This window comes from Pygocentrus nattereri, chromosome 2 (assembly GCF_015220715.1).
Source record: "Pygocentrus nattereri isolate fPygNat1 chromosome 2, fPygNat1.pri, whole genome shotgun sequence".
NCBI classification, from domain to species: domain Eukaryota; kingdom Metazoa; phylum Chordata; class Actinopteri; order Characiformes; family Serrasalmidae; genus Pygocentrus; species Pygocentrus nattereri.
The window spans coordinates 9925839-9945637 of record NC_051212.1 but is presented as its reverse complement, the minus strand read 5'-3'; the positions used below and the strand labels follow the sequence as shown (position 1 = coordinate 9945637).

The following is a 19799-nucleotide window of genomic DNA, read 5'->3' as shown; positions in this document are numbered from 1 at the left end:
TTGAAACTTTTTCAATCACGCTTTATTGTGAAGTAAGGCTGCAACTAACGATTATTTTCATCGTCAATTAACCTGTTGATTATTTTCTCGATTAATCGATTGGTTGTTTGCGCTATAAAATGTCAGAAAATGGAAAAAAAGTGCCAGTCGTTGTTTTCCAAAGCCCCAGATTATTCAAATTTAAGCAGGAATCAGAGAAAAAAAAAAAGATCAGTCCATTAAGTGCCAAAATAGTTGTTGACTAATTTAATAGTCGACGATTAATCGATTAATTGTTGCAGCTCTACTGTGATACTAGGTGTGATATTTCATACATCCTAAAGTACCTGGTCAATGAAGAGACTTTACAAGAGGAAGGCGAAGTGCAGCAACCACCTCCTGCTTGAACTCCAGTAGGAAGTTAAAGCGGTCCGATCAGGTTTCGACTTGCCCGGACCGTCTTCAGCGCTGGATAAGCTTTCGCTCCTGCCTGTGTATTCTGCATTACTGTTAACTCCTGAGGGCATCGGTAAGCCTCTGCAGCCTCTCAGCCGGCTGATTAACGACTGCAACACACATCAGTCATGTGACTTCACTGTGGTATCCTAATAGCTGGAATGCCGCGCAGCGTTGTGGCTTCCTGCGCTCTCCGCGCTTCAGACAGACCAAAGCGTGACGCGGCTCGTGCCAATTTTTTAGGTCACTGGTTGCTTCGTCCTATTTTGAGCCACATTCTGATCTTTAAACATCCCTCTCTGTGGCCCATATTCTACGTTTCTCTTGTGTTTGACATTTTTTGTAGATTCACTCATTTCCTCATCACCCTTTTCCAACCTCCCTTTATCCCTCACAATTAAACCTCACAGCTTTTAAGACGTGATGACTGCAGAATGGTATGTAAATAAGTCCTTTTCTGATTGGCTGCTCATGCTGGAAACCGCCGAGGATGAAACATTCCTTATGACTTCAGTGTGAATGCGTGGAGCTGCACTGCTGTAGGCTGAATATTCATTTATCGCTGCTATCAGAACAAAACCTCGTATCTCCACTTTTGTCGTTTTTCACTTTTTTGACATCATTTGAAAGCGTCTGTTGCTCTTTACACCGTGTGCAAACGTCACGATGAACGGACCGCAAGAAACGGCCCAAAATGACTTGGGGAAAACGTCTGGTTCCATTGACTTCCATTGAAAGTAAGACAGGTTTTTTCCTTCTTCCGTGAAGTTACTATTTTGGAGATGCGAGTTTTTCTTCAGACAACGGCGACATGTAAACTGACATCACAGAAACAACATATGAAAAACAGGCTGTATTAACAGCTCAACTTCCAGATGTGCAGAATAAACGGTATGTTTTGAAACAGTAACGATGCTTATGTACTACATCAAACTCTTACATCCAAAGCACGATGGTTGTTCTTCCATGATGTGGGCCCTTTAACAACCACGACAACAATAACAACCATAAGCAGACTGAACTTATGTTTCCAGACTTTTTTTAAAACTCTCATCACACCTGCACAACTGACCACGCTACAGAGCTAGAACCAGGCTGAAGTGGCGCAAAACCCGATTTGTGACTCAGATCTGGTGTTTTCAGAGCAGTGTGGACACGCAAATCTGATCTTTTCAAACCCGAGCCACTTTCATGCGGTCCTAGATGGGATACGTATTCGATTCGTGGCCATGTGGCCTTAATGTGACGCTCAGATCGGAATCTGTGTGCTTCGTCATTCAGCGTTACCATGGCAACAGCGCCAAACAGAAGTAAAAGCCTGTAAACGGTGGAAAAGCAGCTCATCTCACCTTCTTCTCCTCCGTCTGGCTCTAATAATGAAGCTGAGAGCTGATCAGAGTTAATGATCTTCTCAGCGAAGCTCGTTCTGCTCGTTAGTTTGCGCTGATGATGCAGCGATTCAGTCACGTGACGTTACTGAGCAGGATGAGCGCATGTGGGTCATTTCAGGGCGCCGGTTCGTCCACATTAAGGAGGAGATTTGAATCACTGACCTAAACGAGTGTGAACCGTCGAGTCAGAGAGATCGGATTTGAGGAAAAAGCCGGATTTGAGACATAAGAATTGTAATGTGAACATAGCCATAAAGTGTTTTCGTCCCAGTCTGCTTCATAAATGAAGGTCCGATATCGGGCGGCCAATCAGAACAGAGCCTGTTTACGTGTATGAATCTTAAACACACAGTAACAAAAACAGCCGGTTTAACTCTAATTGGCGAGGAAATGTTGAAAAAGCCCACACAGAAGTTAATCAGGACCGCTTTTGGTACATTTAACCCCACAAACAGTATAAATGGGCCTGAAAAAACATTAAATACAAGAAAATGTAGACTAATGGCCCTTTAAAAGAACCGAAAGGTTTTTTTAGGGAAGCCAAAGTAGTTTAATTACTCCAACAAACAGTTTCTGGGACCTTTAAGATGCATCTGGTTAGTTCGCCCTGTGCTTGTCTTTCAGCTGACCTTTATGACCTTTACCCAAAAGCATGATGACGTTAGAATCCATGCTTTCCACAGATTTGAACCCAAGCCGAGTGATTCACTAGGAAAAAGTGATCCCTCAAGACACCGTGGTGATTCTATTAATGCAGGCAGCTCAGTAGATGGAGGCCCTGACTGCAGGCTAACAGCAGCAGTGCAGCCACTAACGCTGGTATTGCAGGCAGCCTAGTTCTACAACAAGGTTTTGAGGTTAGGGCTGAGGAAGCCGTGAAGGGTGGGGCGATACGAGCTAAATATATCACCAATATTTTGACAGTGATGACGAAAACACTGAGAACAGAACCTAAAACCACTAAAGGCTGACGTCGGACTCACCAACCCTGGCTATGGAAGCAGTCAAGAGTGCTTACTGTGAAATTTCTCAGGATTTTTGGACTATCCAGCTAAAACAAAACCAAATGGCAAACACGGTCAGGGAATCTAGGTCAGGGTGACCCAGCGCAGCATTAAGAGCAAGAACAGGAATCTCTTTTGGTTCCAAAGTCTGGAAATCGCTCATGTCTCGATGTTGTAGATGTCTCTGGACGCTGAATCAAGTTTCCAGCCCTGGATTTTGTAATCAGTTGGAGTTAACTGAACTGCTGATGGAACCGACTGGGTCCATCTACCATCACAACTACCACTAACGACAAAATCCAGGACCAGAAACTGGACGCCAAATCCAGAATTTAAGTCCTCTGCTATTTCAGAATCATCTGTCTGGACACTGATTAGCTCACAACCAATGCTCATCTGTACAGTAACAGGCAACCAAACCTGGTTTAGATCACTGAAAACGTCCATTAGCTCTAGAGAGGAATTAGGATTAAAGAGGAATGGTAGCCCAACACTGGAAAAACGTGACCCACACACACGCCACTTTCTTCTGAGTGACAGGAGGAATATCTGCCAAAGCCTCAATTACTTTGTTTTCAAGTCGCTTGATGCCTTTACAGGAAAACCAGAACAGGAGAATTTGCATTTAAAACTAGAAACACTGAACTGGAGCCAGAACTGAACACAATCCACCTTAAAACGTGAGAAACACACAGTGATACTGCCTTGAACAGCGCAGGACCGTAGACAGCGTTAAATCAACGTCACGAATCCACAGCCGTCAGCTTTTAAAATCCTTTACACTGCAACAAGCTGGATGTGACCTGAGGGCGTCTTTATCAGAGATAAGAAGTTTTACATTTTATTATTCTGGTCTTATGAACTTTAAACGTTTTAAACGTTCGCTGAACGCCACTGGCTCAAACCCGCTGGAGCGAAACTGATATTATTGTTTAATTCAGACACAAACTTTTATAATCCGCATCCATCGTTTCTCCATAAAGACGTCAAGCGCCATGAAAACTGTGAAAGGCTTTGGTCCGTTTTCCCACACGTCACTATGGAAGACTAAGGTCACGTCGCTACGTTCTGCAACATGTGCTTCGCCCATTAATGTCAATTAAAAGTTTCGATCACAAAACAAAAACAAAAGTCACGGACAAACAAAATGATACTGCCTAAAACTTCCCAAAGTCCTGAAACGTGCGCGCTCCTCCTCCACCATACGGCCAAAATATCACAAACACTCCGACACGCAGACGCCTCCTCAGCCAAAGAAAGCGGCGCAATGTTGCTCCACTAACCAAACCCCCGCCCTCTCCCCCCAAACCCATCTGTATTCTCACCATCCCCGTTTATCCCAGCTGAGTGAATGAAAGCACTTCCTGCAGCTATCTCCACCCCCCTTCCGCGGCGGGGTGGGCTGAAGGGTCTTGGCACAGGCCGAGCCGAGAGACGGTAGCGGAGAGCTTGCCAAGAACAGAGAGGCCACACTGCATCTGAATGACCAGAGAGAGCCAGGAGTGGAGAGACGGCCTTTAACCCGGACCCCCCCAGCACCCCCCCCCCCCCCACACTCCACTCCACCCCACCCCACTCCACTCCCTCCCACTCCCTCCCTTCTACCCTATTTAGGGCCTCTCTGTCCATTCCAGCATCAGCGCATTCAAGCCTTTCAGTCGGATGATAATGGAGCGAGATCCGGAACAAGGCCGGGGTCCAAGCACCATAAGTTGGCCGCAGCGGCTTTGTGGCCGTGTCATGCGCGTCCGTGGGAGCAGAGGACGCTGCCATGTTTTATTACCCACAAGGACAGGCCAACGGGAAAGAGAGGGAGCAGGGAGAATGAAAATAAAGGCCAGCAGTGAAGGAGAAGCACATTTGGGTTAAAGGGGAATTCCGCCGACTTCCCAAAATTTCTGCATAATTTCTATATTTTGCACCAGTTTGCACCAGTGTGGAATGGGCCGACTTCCTCTCTGGAAAACACACTTGGCACGATCTCGCTCTCCATCAACGAGCGTACGAGTGTCCTCTGCTGCCGCAGCACCTTCCACTAACATTTACAGACAGGTTTCAGCGATGTGGACCCGGAGGCCTGCAAACACGGACCGCTGGCTAAAACGTAGATCTACATTATCTGAAGTGGAACCCACTCAGGACAACCGGTGGAACCAAAAAGGGCAAACTAGAATGAAGTGGCTAGTTAAAAATTTGGTCATCTGGTTAAATTCATGAAAGAGGTGGAGCGTCCTGCTTTCACAAGGCTTTCAAAAAGAACAGGACAAGGTAAGACCTACAGTTAAGCTCACAAGTAGCCCCCCTCACCCCCAACCCCCAGCTCTGAAAAATGAATTTCAGGCCCTGCACAGTTAAACTCACGCTGATGCTGTGTGGAGAGTTTCTGAGGCACAAAACACAGCAGAGGATCAAAAGAGAGCTTATTCAGACTTAATGGTGCTGCAACCTGTTTAATTCCAAGGCACAGGTTCCCAACCATGGTCTGGAAGGACCCTCTGCCCTGCACATCTGAGTCTTCCTCTGCCATAACAGGCCCACTTCAGCTCATGAGGCTCATGAGGCTCATTAGGCGTGTTTTCAGCAGGGAAAACAGCAAAATACGCAGGACAGGAGGCACCAGGGCTGGAAACCACCGTTCTAAGAGATGGAGAGGTTGGAAAACGGTCATCTCAGGAGTGGAAAAAGTAAAATATAAAGAAAAACGTAGGATATTGATCCTTCAGTGCCTCTAAAAGCTCCCTCACAGAAAGTTTTCACGTGACCTGGCCTGACATGTGAGACGCTGTCTTATGGTCGTTAAAGATAAGCTTCTTGGCCGGGATGTCTTTTTTTTAATCCACTCATGGTGGAGAGGTGCACACAGCAAAAATCATACCCAAAGAAAACCAGTTTACCATTATTAACACTACATACGCATAGTAAATAAAGCGGCTGTGCGTGTTGTCGTCATGGCAACCCCCGGTTCCTATCGCCACCCCTTTCTACAATGATCCATCTCACGTCAAACCACTCTGAACGACTTTGTTTACAATTTCTCGACTGACTTATAAAGACACTTTGAGAAATGGGTGGAGTTTCCCATTTGAACATAAACAGGTCCACACTGAACGCTGCTACTACACACGGCTACTAGCTGTGCGGGGGCCTGAACGCGGAGGGCTACGTTTGTGCAGGGATGTGGTTAAATATTTACATTCGAGTTAGCAGTTTGAGCCTATAGCCGTCTAGACTAAAGGCACAGGTGACCAGCGCTGTGTTTTAACCCTTCGGAGAGTGACGTCTCCACAATACAGGGCAAAATTAAATTTTTTATTAAAATTGCGGAAACACTATCAAACGTTACGCTGAATATTATCACTGATATTTAAAATAACAGCCATGCTTCGGTTTCATAAGTCAGTGGGAATTGCATTCATAGCAACACTGCATTAAAAATGGTACATCGAGGGAGCCTACCCAATCTGGCAACCCTGAACACAGCAGTTGCTGGCTCGGTCAGCGGCGAGGGGGGCAGGAAAGTAAACATTTAACCATCATCTTCAAAGAAAACTTCTCAGTCAGCTCTGGTCAGTGAACGGTGACATACTGGAGGTTTTCAAGCCACTCAGAACAGCTTCATCTCAGTCAGCACATCCTGAACTCAGCCGGGTCGGCTTCAAGGCCCAGTGCGGCTTGAATCACTTCTCTACAGCTGGCTATACACAACGCTCTCGTTTAATCTAAAAAATAAACGCAACTGAAAACCTCTTCCTACTGCACCTGAGGGGAATTTCACAAAGCAGTGTTTCTCCGTTTCCCTGCTGCAGTAAAAACGAATGGGTCGCTCTCAGGAGCTCAGTGAGTTCCAGCGTGGTGCCGTGATCGGACGCCACCTGAGCAGCAAGTCCAGTCGTGAAATTTCCTCACTACTAAATATTCCACAGTCCACTGTCAGTGGGATTATAACAAAGTGGAAGTGATTGGGAACGACAGCAACTCAGCCACGAAGTGGTCGACCACGTAAAATGACAGAGCGGTCAGCAGATGCTGAGGGGCATAGTGCACAGAGGTCACCGACTTTCTGCAGAGTCAATCACTACAGACCTCCAAACTTCATGTAGCCTTCAGATCAGCTCAAGAACAGCGTAGAGAGCTTCATGGAATGGGTTTCCATGGCCGAGCAGCTGCATCCAAGCCTTACATCACCAAGCGCACAAAGCAGGTCCATAAAGACACGGATGAGCGAGTTTGGTGTGGAAGAACTTGACTGGCCTGCACAGAGTCCTGACCTCAACCCGACAGAACCCAATTGGGATGAATTAGAGTGGAGACTGTGAGCCAGGCCTTCTCGTCCAACATCAGTGTCTGACCTCACAAAAGCACTTCTGGAAGAACGGTCAAAAATTCCCATAAACACACTCCTAACCCTTGTGGAAAGCCTTCCCAGAACTGTTGAAGCTGTTACAGCTGCAAAGGGTGGACCGACATCATATTAAACCCTATGGATTAAGAGTGGAATGTTACTAAAGTTCATATGCGTGTGAAGGCAGACGACCAAATACTTTTGGTAATGTAGTGTGTGTGTGTGTGTGTGAGATGTGTGAGATGTGTGTGTGTGTATATATATATATATATATATATATATATATATATAAAGGGTTCTCTGCATTGTGAAAGGGTTCTTCTTTTTGGAAAGGGTTCTATGCAGCGCCAAAAATGGTTCCAATATTACAAGCCAAAGAACCTTTTTTTGGTAATAGGTAGAACCCTTTTTTGCTAAGAGTGTACTGACAATGTCCATGATGTTCTCAGAAAAGCCCCCCGTGACCGAATTTACCCCAGTAATGATGAAATATGGTCAGACTGCTCAACCCTAGTTTGACCCCTGTTAACCTTTCGGCCTGTGACGTGTGTAATTCTAGAATTCGGCATGTGATTCCGGAATTTGTGGCATTCTTAGAACAGCTCGCATGCCATTGTTACATCACAGACGGAACTCCGAGCTCTGTGGCACTCTGTCTCCCTCGAGACGGCACACGGAGGCCAGAGAGCCGGAGGAGGATTAGAGCAGCGCTGAGGGAAGGCAGGCCCTGAGGTTCCCACCGCGGGTCATGTTGTCTCTCGGTGGCTTTCCTGAATCCGGGGGGCCGCCTTAAACCCCGGCTCTGCGTAAAAGTGACAGCGGGACCATCGGCGCTCCAGCTGAGCCTGACACAACCGCACACCTACAGCGCACAGCACACACGCAGCTCTGCCAACAGGAAGCCTCGGGGAGGAATCGACAGGGCAGCTTTGGCACAAACACAGAAAACGGGATTTCATAGCGGAAGGATTCTCACGGAGCCTGACAACGTGAGGCCGAGCTCAGGCCTGTCCAATACCGGACAAACACAAAATTTGGGCTTATAACGGACAGATTAGCCAAAATTACGTGGGAAATGACCGGCCAACTGAGTCGGCACGTTGAGGCTGTAATGAGCACACGCATGCGGCCGATACGGGATACTGTACTTCCTCAAGCCTTCACACTCTGCTGGCTGCCAGCCAGCGGGACTTAAATACGACAGCACATACAGTCGTGGGCAAAAGTTTGAACACCCCCTGGTTGATTAACTGAAAACAAGTCGACACATTCTCCACAGGGTACTCAACTAAATTTGGCTATTTTTAAAGATTTTCCATTTTTCCGGCACATTTTAATGCACAATTTCTGTCTATTTGCTTGGTTTAACATATTACGAAACACTGTACGCGCTTCAATACGCCAAATTCAGCAAAAACACGCCAAAGGTGTATTAAACGGTGCTCGCTTACCCTCACGTGTGCAACTGACTGCACACGCAACACATTCCGACCCAGTGAACAAGAGCACGAATCAATCCGCACGTCAAGGCCATTTAAGCCAAGGTAAAGAGAAAAATGAGCTCTGTCTAGGAGTTTAGCGCAGCGCTGAACTCAAACTTTGCCTGAAGTGTGACGCAGCGTTGCCTCCAAAGCCTGCGGGACCGGACGACAGCTGTCCACGAGCGTCCCTGGCTCAGGCCAGCGTGTGTACAGTAAACCCCAAAGCCCTCAAACGCACACGACAAGCCCTTCAGTAAACACAGTAATGCCACCTCAGGAATTCCCACCTTTCTGGGTAACATGTTTCACGGAAAAACACCTCCCATCTCCAAAGTGGTGACTTTACAGGAGAAGGAAGAAACCTGCTGTACTCTTAATGTAAGTCAATGGAACCAGAATTTTTACCAAGTCGTTTTGGGTCGTTTCTTTTAGTCCATTCATCATGAAATTTACACACAATGTAAAGGGAGACGGGCGTCTTCAAAATATGACAAAAAGTGAAAAACGACAAAAATGGAGATATGAGGTTTCCTTCCCACAGCAGCGATTTAATTATTCCGGGATGTTATCTCAGTAACTTCATTCATCCTACAAAAGAGAATTCGCCATTTGTCTGCCTAATAAAGTCCAGTCTGGGAGCAGCACAGCACCGGCTGCGGCACTAGGGGGTTAAGTTCCTCGCACAGTCACAGGAAAGCATTCCCATTCAGTCTTGGGATCTGAACCCACAACCTTCCGAGTGCTGGCTCACCTCTCCTGGAGAATCCCTGTCCTGTTCATTTCAAGGCTACAACACAACTGAACCAACTACTCAGCTTTCTTGAAGTGGGTGTGCTGCACTAAAACTGGCCAGGCAGCGGGTCCTTCAGAACCAGGGTTGGGAACCACTGGACCTCCTGAGTCAGCGGACTCCACATGAGGTCAATTAACCAGCCTACATGGGACCTCAAGGCCTTTAAACTTGTGGTCCGATCTTGAAGACATTTCATCACATCCAAGGAGCTTCACCTGAATTGAGGGTGCCCTGGGCGAGCGGCGAAACATCTTCAAGGCTCCTCGTCACCTTGGCTTACCACCACTGGCCGCTTCAACAGCCCAGACAAGCTAAAACCGTCACGCTCTTGCTGCACAGGCCTACACAGCGCATTATAACAAGCTCCTAATTTGCCTCCAACTTCGGAAAAGCTTAAGCCTTGAAATCGAAAGCAATTTTAAGCTCCATCCCCTTCCTTACCTGCGTAGAAGCGCAGCAGAGAGCCGAGCTCGGTGTTCATCCCTTCCTCCTGAACTCTCCACGGATCCTTAAATCCCAGTTTGAAGAGGAACTCGTTCTGGATCTGCAGGGGCCTCTCGTCCCGGGCAAGCCGCCGGGCCGCCTCTCCGTGGAGCTGCACGTAAAGCGCTGGCGAAGTGTCTCGATCCTCCGCCTCCGAGGCCTCGGGCCGCAAACAGAGGCGCTCAGAAGGGCCCGGAGAGCCGGGACCAGATCCCGGCAGGACAGGGGCCAGTCTCAGCGGCTCCAGCCCGCTCCCGTTCATGTCCGTTCTGTCCGTTAAAATGGTCGAGTCCTGGGCCACGGAGTCGCTGGGGTCTCCAGACGCAGGCCCGTCCAGCTCCAGCTCGTCCGAGGAGCTTCCGTAGGCGTCCGGGCCCTCGAAGGGCGGGCTCAGGGCGGACGCGTCCGTGCCCAGGATCATGTCGTCGCTCAAGGAGTCTCGGTGCTCGGCCAGCCGGGACTGCGCGGACCCCAAGCTCCGCACCGACCCCTCGCTGTTGCCATTGGGCGACAAGGGGCTGGCCGTGATGGACACTTCGGGCGAGTAGAGGCCGAAGTCTTCGGGCCGTCCGTCGCTCTCGTCTTTCTCAAACAGGAAGAGGTGGAGCCGGTCGCTCTCCGGCCTCAAGTGCTCAAAGCGGCTCTGATGGTCACCACCTCGACCTCCCCCGGTAACCCGGACCACCGACGCCAGCTTGCTGCCTGTCTGGCTCAGACGCTGGGCGATCTCGCCTGCCGTGGTCTCCAGCGTGCACAGGACGGGCCTGGGGCTGGACTTGTCCCAGGACCGGTCGTGCACATGCACAGCGCCCCGGTGCAGGTCAGCCCGGACCCACTGGCGGTCAGACGGCTGCAGCTGGACGGCGGCGGCTTGACGGTGTCTCAGCAGGGCCTTCCTGTCCAGGCTGCGTGTGTGCAAGGAAGAGGAGGAGGAGGAGGATGAGGACGAAGAGGAGGACGATGAGGAGGGCACCGCGGCCGAGCTCAGCTTGGTCGAGGCCGAGGCAGCTGACAGGTTCCTCTTCAGACGCCGCCTTTTCAGAAGCAGCGAGCTGGAACTGGTGCTGGTGCTGGTGCCTGGACCCCCGCGGCCGTTTTTGGCAGCTCTCAAGGCGGGTTTGCTCAGCTCGGCGCCCGGAGGGGACCGCTGGCCGCCTTTCAGAGCGTCTATACGGGCAACCTCGGGCTTCGACTCACCGCCACCGCCGCCGCCCCCGCCGTCGTCCACTCCCGGACTCGGCGAGGGGCCGCCGGGCTTCTTCGGCTTGCTGCTTTCGGTCGTGCTGGATTTCCACACGCCTGCCGTGGAAGAGCCGCCCTCAGCCGGCCTGACCGCTGCCCGCGCACTTTCCATCTTCAGGAGAACAGCAGCAGCAGCAGCGACAACAACAACAACAACAACAACAAGAACTGCGACAAACAGAAGTAAATCCTCCGGCTCTGCTTCAGCGGGAAGAGGCGAGCTGCTGTCCGGGCTCCGCCGTCTGAGCGGCGCTACTCAGATCGCTGCACATCCACTCGCAGTCGAGCCTTTTCCTCCCTCCCTCTCCGCCGCGCCGCGCCGCGCCGCGCCTCGGTAAATGGATTCGCCACTTCTGCCGTTGTCAAATCATGGAGACTGAACGGGGCAGCGGCAGCGCGGCGGACCCACCGGAGGGCGGGGCCGTGCCGCTGCGAGGCGGGCTGTGTTCCAATTCGCGCGGCACGCTAGCTGGCGCGCACTCCTCTAACCGAGCAGACTCGGGGGCCGTGGACTATTTTAATGGGTCGTTTTATTAATTCCTCCACTAAAACATCGCCGATCTGGAAATCAGGCGCCTCCACACATGAGGCGCTGAGCCTCCGCTAACAGGCTGTGTTTTAACACATTTAGCCGCTTCAGTCTTTCTCGACCGGCAGTCAAAAAGTCCTGAACAACTGAAAGAAACTCTCCGTAAAACCGACGGAAAGCGCTGCGTCAGCGCCGACGCCACTGAAGCGGCGGTCACAGGGCTGAAGTTAGGACTGCTGGCGTTCACGGTGAAGACTTTTATTTTGTAAACCCCGTATGGCTTAACGTCTATCTTTTTTGGCGGAAGATTGATTGATTGATTGATTGATTGATTGATTGATTGATTTATTATGAGTAGGAGAATATGAGTTTTTTTTTCTCTCTCTCTTTAAAGTTTTAAAGAAAATAGAAAGAACTAATAATAATAATAATAATAATAATAATAATAATAATAATAAATAAATAAGCACATAACCTGTTTCCCGCTTAGTAGTATTTTAATAATGTTTTCTTAAATAGAAGGGAAGTCGTAATAACCTCTTCTTTGTTTGTTTTTATTTTTTGTGTAACAGAGAATCGTATTTCTATTTTTATTTTATTTATGTATTTATTTATTAAATTCAGGTCACTACAAAACGGCATGAAGTTAAACCCCGTTACCCAAATTTATGGATGTAAAATGAACGTTTGCTGAGTTTGTTTCACGGTCATATTTTCATGTACCGGACAGAGGCGTCAGTAGTCGGTGGCACAGCATCAGCCTGTTTCCATGGTGATGCTGTGGGTTTTTGGCCGCTAGCTAAATGCATGTAAACAGCGCGGACGGCGCCGGGGAGCACGCCACCCATCAGCCCTGGGAGGGCTCAGAGAAACAGGCGAAGGTTTGTAGTGCACTTGATTCTGGAGCGTCACTCGCTAGGGACCCTCTTTAGGACGCGAGTATGCGGATGAGAACGCGTCCGCGTGAAGGCGAACATCCGACGCCTGACGCAAACGCGCAGCTGCATATTCATGAGGGGGAGGCCGGGACGGAATGGCGCGCACAGTTTACTGGCCAACGCGGTGGCTCTTGGGAAATGTATTCCTCCCCCGACATGCCGCGCGGTCTCTCCTCAGTAAGCTGTGCTTGACTGAACTACATTTCCCAAGAAGCGCCGCGCAACGTCGACGACAGTTGATCGTGAAACATCGCGACCGTTCGTTCCTTCGCTGCGCGGCCGGGTTTCTCCCGGTTTAAAAGGGTTTCAGCGGTTATCACGGGATTTCCGCGGTGTTTGGTGGCGATTCTGAATGAAACCGGCCCGCGTGGTTTACTGTGTTTCTGAAGAACTGAGCCGCTGACACGTTCAGTACTGCTGGATCTGACGCGCTTCGACTGATGGACGAAACGCCCGATGGTTCAAAATGATCCTGATAAAGCGGGACTGGCGTTGGCTTCATACTCGCCGACTTTCCCGTCCCACCTTAAATAGTGCAGCAGTTATATTCTGGCCCGAACTTTCCCGTCCCACCTTAAATAGTGCAGCAGTTATATTCTAGCCCGAACTTTCCCGTCCCACCTTAAATAGTGCAGCAGTTATATTCTGGCCCGAACTTTCCCGTCCCACCTTAAATAGTGCAGCAGTTATATTCTAGCCCGAACTTTCCCGTCCCACCTTAAATAGTGCAGCAGTTATATTCTGGCCCGAACTTTCCCGTCCCACCTTAAATGATGCATCAATTATATTCTGGCCCGAACTTTACCGTCCCACCTTAAATGATGCATCAGTTATATTCTGGCCCGAAATTTCCCGTCCCACCTTAAATGATACATCAGTTATATTCTGGCCCGAACTTTCCAGTTCCACCTTAAATTATGTATATTATAATAAGAATAAATAAAATAATTAAAATAATAATAACAACAATAATAATAATAATAATAATAATAATTATTATTATATAATTAGTTTAGAATTATAAAATAATGAAAAATATCCTGATAAAGCAGAACTGACGTTGGCCTCCTAGTTGCCGACTTGTAGTTCGAACTTTCCCGTTCCACATTAAATGTTGCAGCAGTTATATTCTGGCCCGAACTTTCCCGTTCCACCTTAAATGATGTAGCAGTTATATTCTGTCCCGAACTTTCCCGTTCCACCTTAAATTATGTATATAATAATAAGTATAAATAAAATAATAATTAATAATAATAATAATAATTATTATTATTATTATAATTATTATTATTATTATTATTATTATTATTATTATATAATTAGTTTAGAATGGTAAAATAATGCCTAATGCCCACCAGACCTGTGTTGGAGTCCCCGAGGAGGAAAGATGTTAGTACGTCTGAGGGAAACGTGAGGGTTTAAGGACTGAGGAGATCAAAGGATTCCCCATTTATCTCATGATCTTATACCCACAGAGAGACCCCAGCAGAAGGAACCTGGTCCCCTCCCTCTACCTGATGACGTTGTTTATGTCTTTGTTTTGTGTCTTTATTATTGATTTGTAATTGTCTTTATTTTTAATGTCTTTCTCATTTTGCTCTCGCTTGTGTTTTCTGACCATGCTGCTCAGTTTGTGTTAATCGAATGTGTTTGTGTTTGGTTTTCAAAATAAAAGCACAGAGTTAGGTTTGCCAAGCTGTGGACCGAAGTCACGACCACACTGCGTGGTGTTGGGCGCCCTCTAGTGGAGTCTGTGCTCATGAACAAACAAATAAATGTATTACAGCTGTATATTTGCAAAGTTGTTTATCACGTGAGAATAAAGTGAGACTCTTTTCCCACTTTACTTGTGGAGTATTTCAGCTTTACTCTAGTGAGGCTAGACATTTGAGAAACACTGGCTGTGTTTACATGCAAAGATTTTTGCCAATCTGAATTGAATACGTGAAGACTGAGGTGTTTATTCTCACTGGATGTTCTGATGGAAAATCTGTCTGATGCGCATGCACTTAGAGTAAAGGTTACCATGACAGCAAACATCAAGTGAGTCCAGTCAGAGTGAGATGAGTTCTGTGCCGGTTTATGAGGAGCCTGGCCACTTCCTATTTCCCCTGTTATATCAAAAAAGGCCTGCTAACCAACGGATCAACGGCTATAAACGAAAAGCTAAAATGGTTTCTAATCACTCGCCCAGAACTTTTCTTTAATTTTAGAAAGTAGGATGTATTTCACTAAAAGAACCCATAAGCTGGACGTCCATCCCACTGCCGTCTTTGACGTGACGCACATGATCAGAACTTTCCGATAGGGAATGTAATCAGATACAGACGTTTACATGGCTACTATTCTTCTATTTGCTGATAGGCACAATACATTTCTGTGGGCTCCCACAAATCTGGTATTGCTCCTGTAGATCAAGGTGTACCCCAAGGATCTGTCCTTGGGCCTCTCCTCTTTATCATTTACATCTCCTCACTCGGTCAGATCATCCGTAACCATGGTCTTGACTTTCACCGTTATGCTGATGACATTCCAATTTATATTGGCATTACTTCCCTCTCTGCCTCCTCCCAGGCTTCCAGTTCTTGTGTCAGAAATTTGAAAATTTGGTGGCAAGACAACTAAAGGAAACTAAATGCTGATAAATCCGAGGCTCTGTGAGTTGGAGCTAAAACCACACTTTCCCAGGAATTGAACTTTTCAGTCAGCATTGATGATGTTGATATTAAGTGATAAGTGATACTTTTTTTAAAAAATCTAACAAACAGGGAATTTCCACCTCCGCATTTAACCCATCCGTGAAGTGAAACACCACATACACACTAGTGAATACACACACACTAGGGGGCAATGAGCACACTTGCCCGGAGCAGTGGGCAGCCCTATCCACGGCACCCGGGGAGCAGTTGGGGGTTAGGTGTCTTGCTCAAGGACACCTCAGTCATGGACTGTCGGCCCTGGGGATCGAACCGGCAACCATTCGGTCACAGGGCCAGTTCCCTAACCCCCAGCCCACGACTGCCCCCAAAAAGGGTGGAGCGGATGGAGCAAGCCCCTCTTCCATCTCCCTGTTCTAAAGATCAATTTAATATGTAGCCCTCATATAGAGGACATATCAGATATTAAACTGATAAGAACAGATACTACACTTGATCTTACCCAAAAGGCCGAGGAGCCAGCCCAATCGGTTAAGAACCTTGGCTGTCTTCTTGACTCATCTCTTACTTTAGAGTGTCACATCAAGCTCGTCACCAAAACTGCATGTTATCATCTGCGTAACACTGCGCGCTTCCGCCCCACGACTGAGTGACACTGGCGCTAAATATTGATCAATGCCTTCATCGTCTCTCTCATTGATTACTGTAACTCACTTTTCCATGGCCTTGCAGTTAAACTATCCAATCGTCTTCAGTACGTCCAAAACTCAGCAGCCAGGGTTCTGACCTCCACCAAGCGCTCAGCTCCCATCACTCCTGTTCTTCGAAAGTTGACTTCCTATTACTTTTAGGATTAAGTACAAAATCCCTCTTACCTTCAAGGCTTTACGTGGTCTGGCTCTGACGTTCCTTTCTGATCTCGTTTCTTTATACCGTCCCTCTCGTGCTCTCTGATCTTCTAATTCTGGACTCCTCACAGTTCCCTCAACTAGACTTTCTACTATGGGTGGCAGATCTTTCAGTGCTGCTGCCCCCAAACTCTGGAATTCTCTACCTTCCACTCTTCGTAATTGCTTCCTTCAATATCAGTACCTGACCTCACTAATGGCTGAATGCAATGAAATTCTCACAGCAATGTTCCAACATCTATTATAAGTCCTTCCCAGAAAAGTAGAAGCTCTTGCTGCCGCAAAGGAACAAAGACTCTTATCAATATCCCTGATTTCAGAAGAAACGCTGGTGTCTTGGGCTCTTGTGTCGTATGTAAACTGTCACTCAAACAGAATCATAAGACAAACTTTTCAACCTTTCAAGTGTCTTTGAATCGGGAAAGCTTGGCTTACTTCAAATGACTGCCGGCTGCCAAAGGCAATCATTTGACTGTCACTGAGCTCTTTCTCATGTTCTCTTTCAAAAAGCAAGCAGTCGTTTTTCAAAATGAAGTCAAATATCACCAAAATATCCCAACAGAACATGCGACGGGGAAGAGATGAAACTGACTGGCTTAGTCTACGGTTTCATTTTTAACTGTGATGGTTTCGGTTGTTGCAGATGGAGACGCTGTATTCCAGCTCCTGCCCTGTTAAATGCTGGTCTGAACTGGATCGTGCTGGTCTGTGCTGATCTGGTGCTAGTCTAGCTGGCGGACCAGCATACAGGCATCCAAAATGCAACATTAGCTGTTTTATCTGGAGACTAAATGTGCTGGTTTAATGCTGCCAGCAGGGAGAATATTGACCCAACATGAGCAAATAATATAATAAGGCATTTTAAATACTTCAAAAAAAGAGAAAGATCTATGATCTGACGTTGCATTAATAAATTAATCGAATCTGTGTTGTGCTGGTACGAATGGATCAAACACAACGGTGCTGCTGGAGTATATAAACACCTCAGTGTCTCTGCTGGACTGAGAATAGTCCACCAACCAAAAACATCCAGCCAGCAGGGTCCTGTACGCAGCGTCCTGTGTCCACTGATGAAGGACTAGAGGATGACCGACACAAACTGTGCAGCAGCAGATGAGCTGTCGTCTCTGACTTTACATCTACAAGGTGGACCGACAAGGTAGGAGAGTCTAATAGAGTGGACAGTGAGTGGACACAGTGTTTAAAAACTCCAGCAGCACTGCTGTGTCTGATCCACTGCCTTCTCAGGTCTGTTCAGTGTGTTACCCAGCCAACATGTCCATGTAGTCCCCCACTGGGTTAGCAATGGTTTTCCAATTGGGCAGCCCAGCTGGGGCCCATACACAGCCCATTAAAAAGCCCACTGCAAGCCCATATCCGGGGAAAACCACACAGCCCAGTTTAAATCCACATGGGGGCCACATGAACACATTCGCTGGGGAAATGACATACCAATTCCTAATATGGGAACCATACTAAATATACTGAACATGCTGGGGGGGTGGGAGGGAGGGGGGCAGTGTAAATTTTCTGCCCATTTCTATTTGAACATGCGCTCGTCCCCCCACTCGCCTACTGTAACCTGACCCGGGAAAGTGCTGGACGTAGCCGTTTAATATTACAAAAAATACTGTGACGTGCTTAATATTTTAAAACCATGACATTTGTTATGTCCAGAATGAGTTTTAAGCAGCAACGGCTGATGTGTCTTCATTTTACTCCGCTAGCTTGCTAGTTAGCAAGCGAATGGCCACACAGCCAACAACAACAAATAAAGGCAAAACACCAGTTTTTAACTAAAGATTACAGCCAAACAAAGCAATTATTCACGAAATGGAGGTACGTTATGTTCAGATCTCTTATTAAACGCTGCCATGGACAGTCGATTAGCTCCCTGTAGCTAAACTAGCCGCTCTAACTGAATAACCTCCTCCTCCTCCTCCTCCTCCTCCGGCGCTGTGAGTGGTCACTTCTGGTGAGTCAAATGTGGTGAAGACATGCTAAAAAAAACAAGTACTGGGTACCAAAGATGCTGATTTTTAGAAATGAAAGAGAAACACAGAGAAAAGACATTAGCATTAGCGCGCGGCGTAAATAAGGCTGCTCAGGCTCAGGTTTGTTCATGGCGTTTAATGAAGATAATGAAGAATCAGATCTTTTGAACACTGGAAGCTGAATCATCTCCCAGCTAAAAGAAGGGTCACAGTCACGCACTCACTCAGACTACAGACGTGTATATGTGGGTGGGGGTGGGTGGGGCCGGGGGAGGAACAGGAACACTTTATTGCTGAATTCACATTCCTGGTCCAACCAAAGGACACCTCGAATAGTTTGAACTAAGCGGAAACGGCTCCCGACTCGCCAAGGGCGATATCAGTGAAATCTGAAGTTAAAAAGGATGTTTAACTGTCTCAAACTCCTTTGTGCATATAAGAGAATCGTAAGGAGATCATTCTAAACACCAATTTTCCAGAAGAATTTCATTCTCCGATATCTACAAGCAGAAGTAGACTTTTTTTTATTGCAGGTGTTCTTTGATGAATAGTCCAACTTGTATTTCTAGTGCTTTATTTAGAAAAATGACAATAAAAACAAGCTTGTGTTCTGAATAATTCCAATTCACCTGCAAGACATTCTCAAAAGAATATAAAAGTGCATTAGAGTGAAGTACTGTAGGTTAATTAGTTGAACGCACTGGCGTTTATACTCTCCACAAACGCAAAAACCTAAACATAATCTGGTTCTGACCATTTATTGAGCGAATGCATTATGTGCTACTACCTTGCCACTCCTAAACCTGGTTATTGGGTTGCTTGGCAGAGCTATCGGCTATAAACCGCACCATTTTCTCTGCCAACGGTGGCTCAGGAAGTCATTTTCATGCTTTCGGATCTCCGCGAACATGTTGGCAGAGAAGTTGTAGGCAGGAGAACTACCAGTCTGTAACGTCTCCTGGGTTTCTCAAACGGGCGCTCTAGGGGGCGCTCCCGAGCGAGTCCAAAATGAACGGGCTGATATGGAGCATTTGAGCAAAATCAGTTTAGAAATCTTTAAACAATCATTTCCTGAACACAGAACAGCATAAAACATTTCAACACCGCCGTTTTATTTTTAAGAGCTTTTAAACTCGTCAGTGAGCGCGAACAGCCAATGAGCTGCTCCGCTCGCAAATCAATCAGCACTCAGTAACGGCAATGCCCACCTTCTGCTGCCCAAAACCTGTTTACTGTAGAAAAATGGAACTATATAGCTACGTTTTCCATGCTTTTTAATGAAATACATCCTTCTACTTTCTAAAATTAAAGGAAAGTTCTGGGCGAGTGATTAGAAACCATTTGAACTTCCATTTTTAGCTGTTGAGCTCCATTCACTCCCATTCACCGAGGACTCACTCACTGGCGCCCTCTTTTCGCTGTCCTGTTTTTGATATAACGGTGGAAATAGGAAGCGGCCAGGCTCCTCATTAACCGGCTCTAATGTTGGCAACTCTCTCAATGGGGAAAAAATGAATGCCATTTTTGAAAATTGGGGCTACTGCACCCTGTAGTAAACAAAAAGGGTCCAAATGCTTTTCCCTACAGACATTTTTCCCCTGA

General features: G+C 47.2%; 1 protein-coding gene and 1 non-coding gene across 2 annotated transcripts in view; both read right to left on the bottom strand.

The window, feature by feature from the left end:
• The window catches only part of phlpp1 (PH domain and leucine rich repeat protein phosphatase 1), a 133989-nt gene extending 122396 nt beyond the window's left edge, over window positions 1-11593 (bottom strand). Inside the window, exon 1 of the mRNA XM_037544993.1 lies at window positions 9888-11593. Within this exon, the coding sequence (XP_037400890.1) occupies window positions 9888-11283 (1396 nt within the window). The 5' untranslated portion in view covers window positions 11284-11593. The remainder of the gene's footprint in view (window positions 1-9887) is intronic.
• Window positions 11594-15628: 4035 nt separating this feature from the next.
• LOC119262721 lies at window positions 15629-15817 on the bottom strand. The gene has a single exon (XR_005129856.1). It is a non-coding gene; the product is annotated as a U2 spliceosomal RNA (small nuclear RNA).
• Between the last annotated feature and the right edge of the window lie 3982 nt (window positions 15818-19799).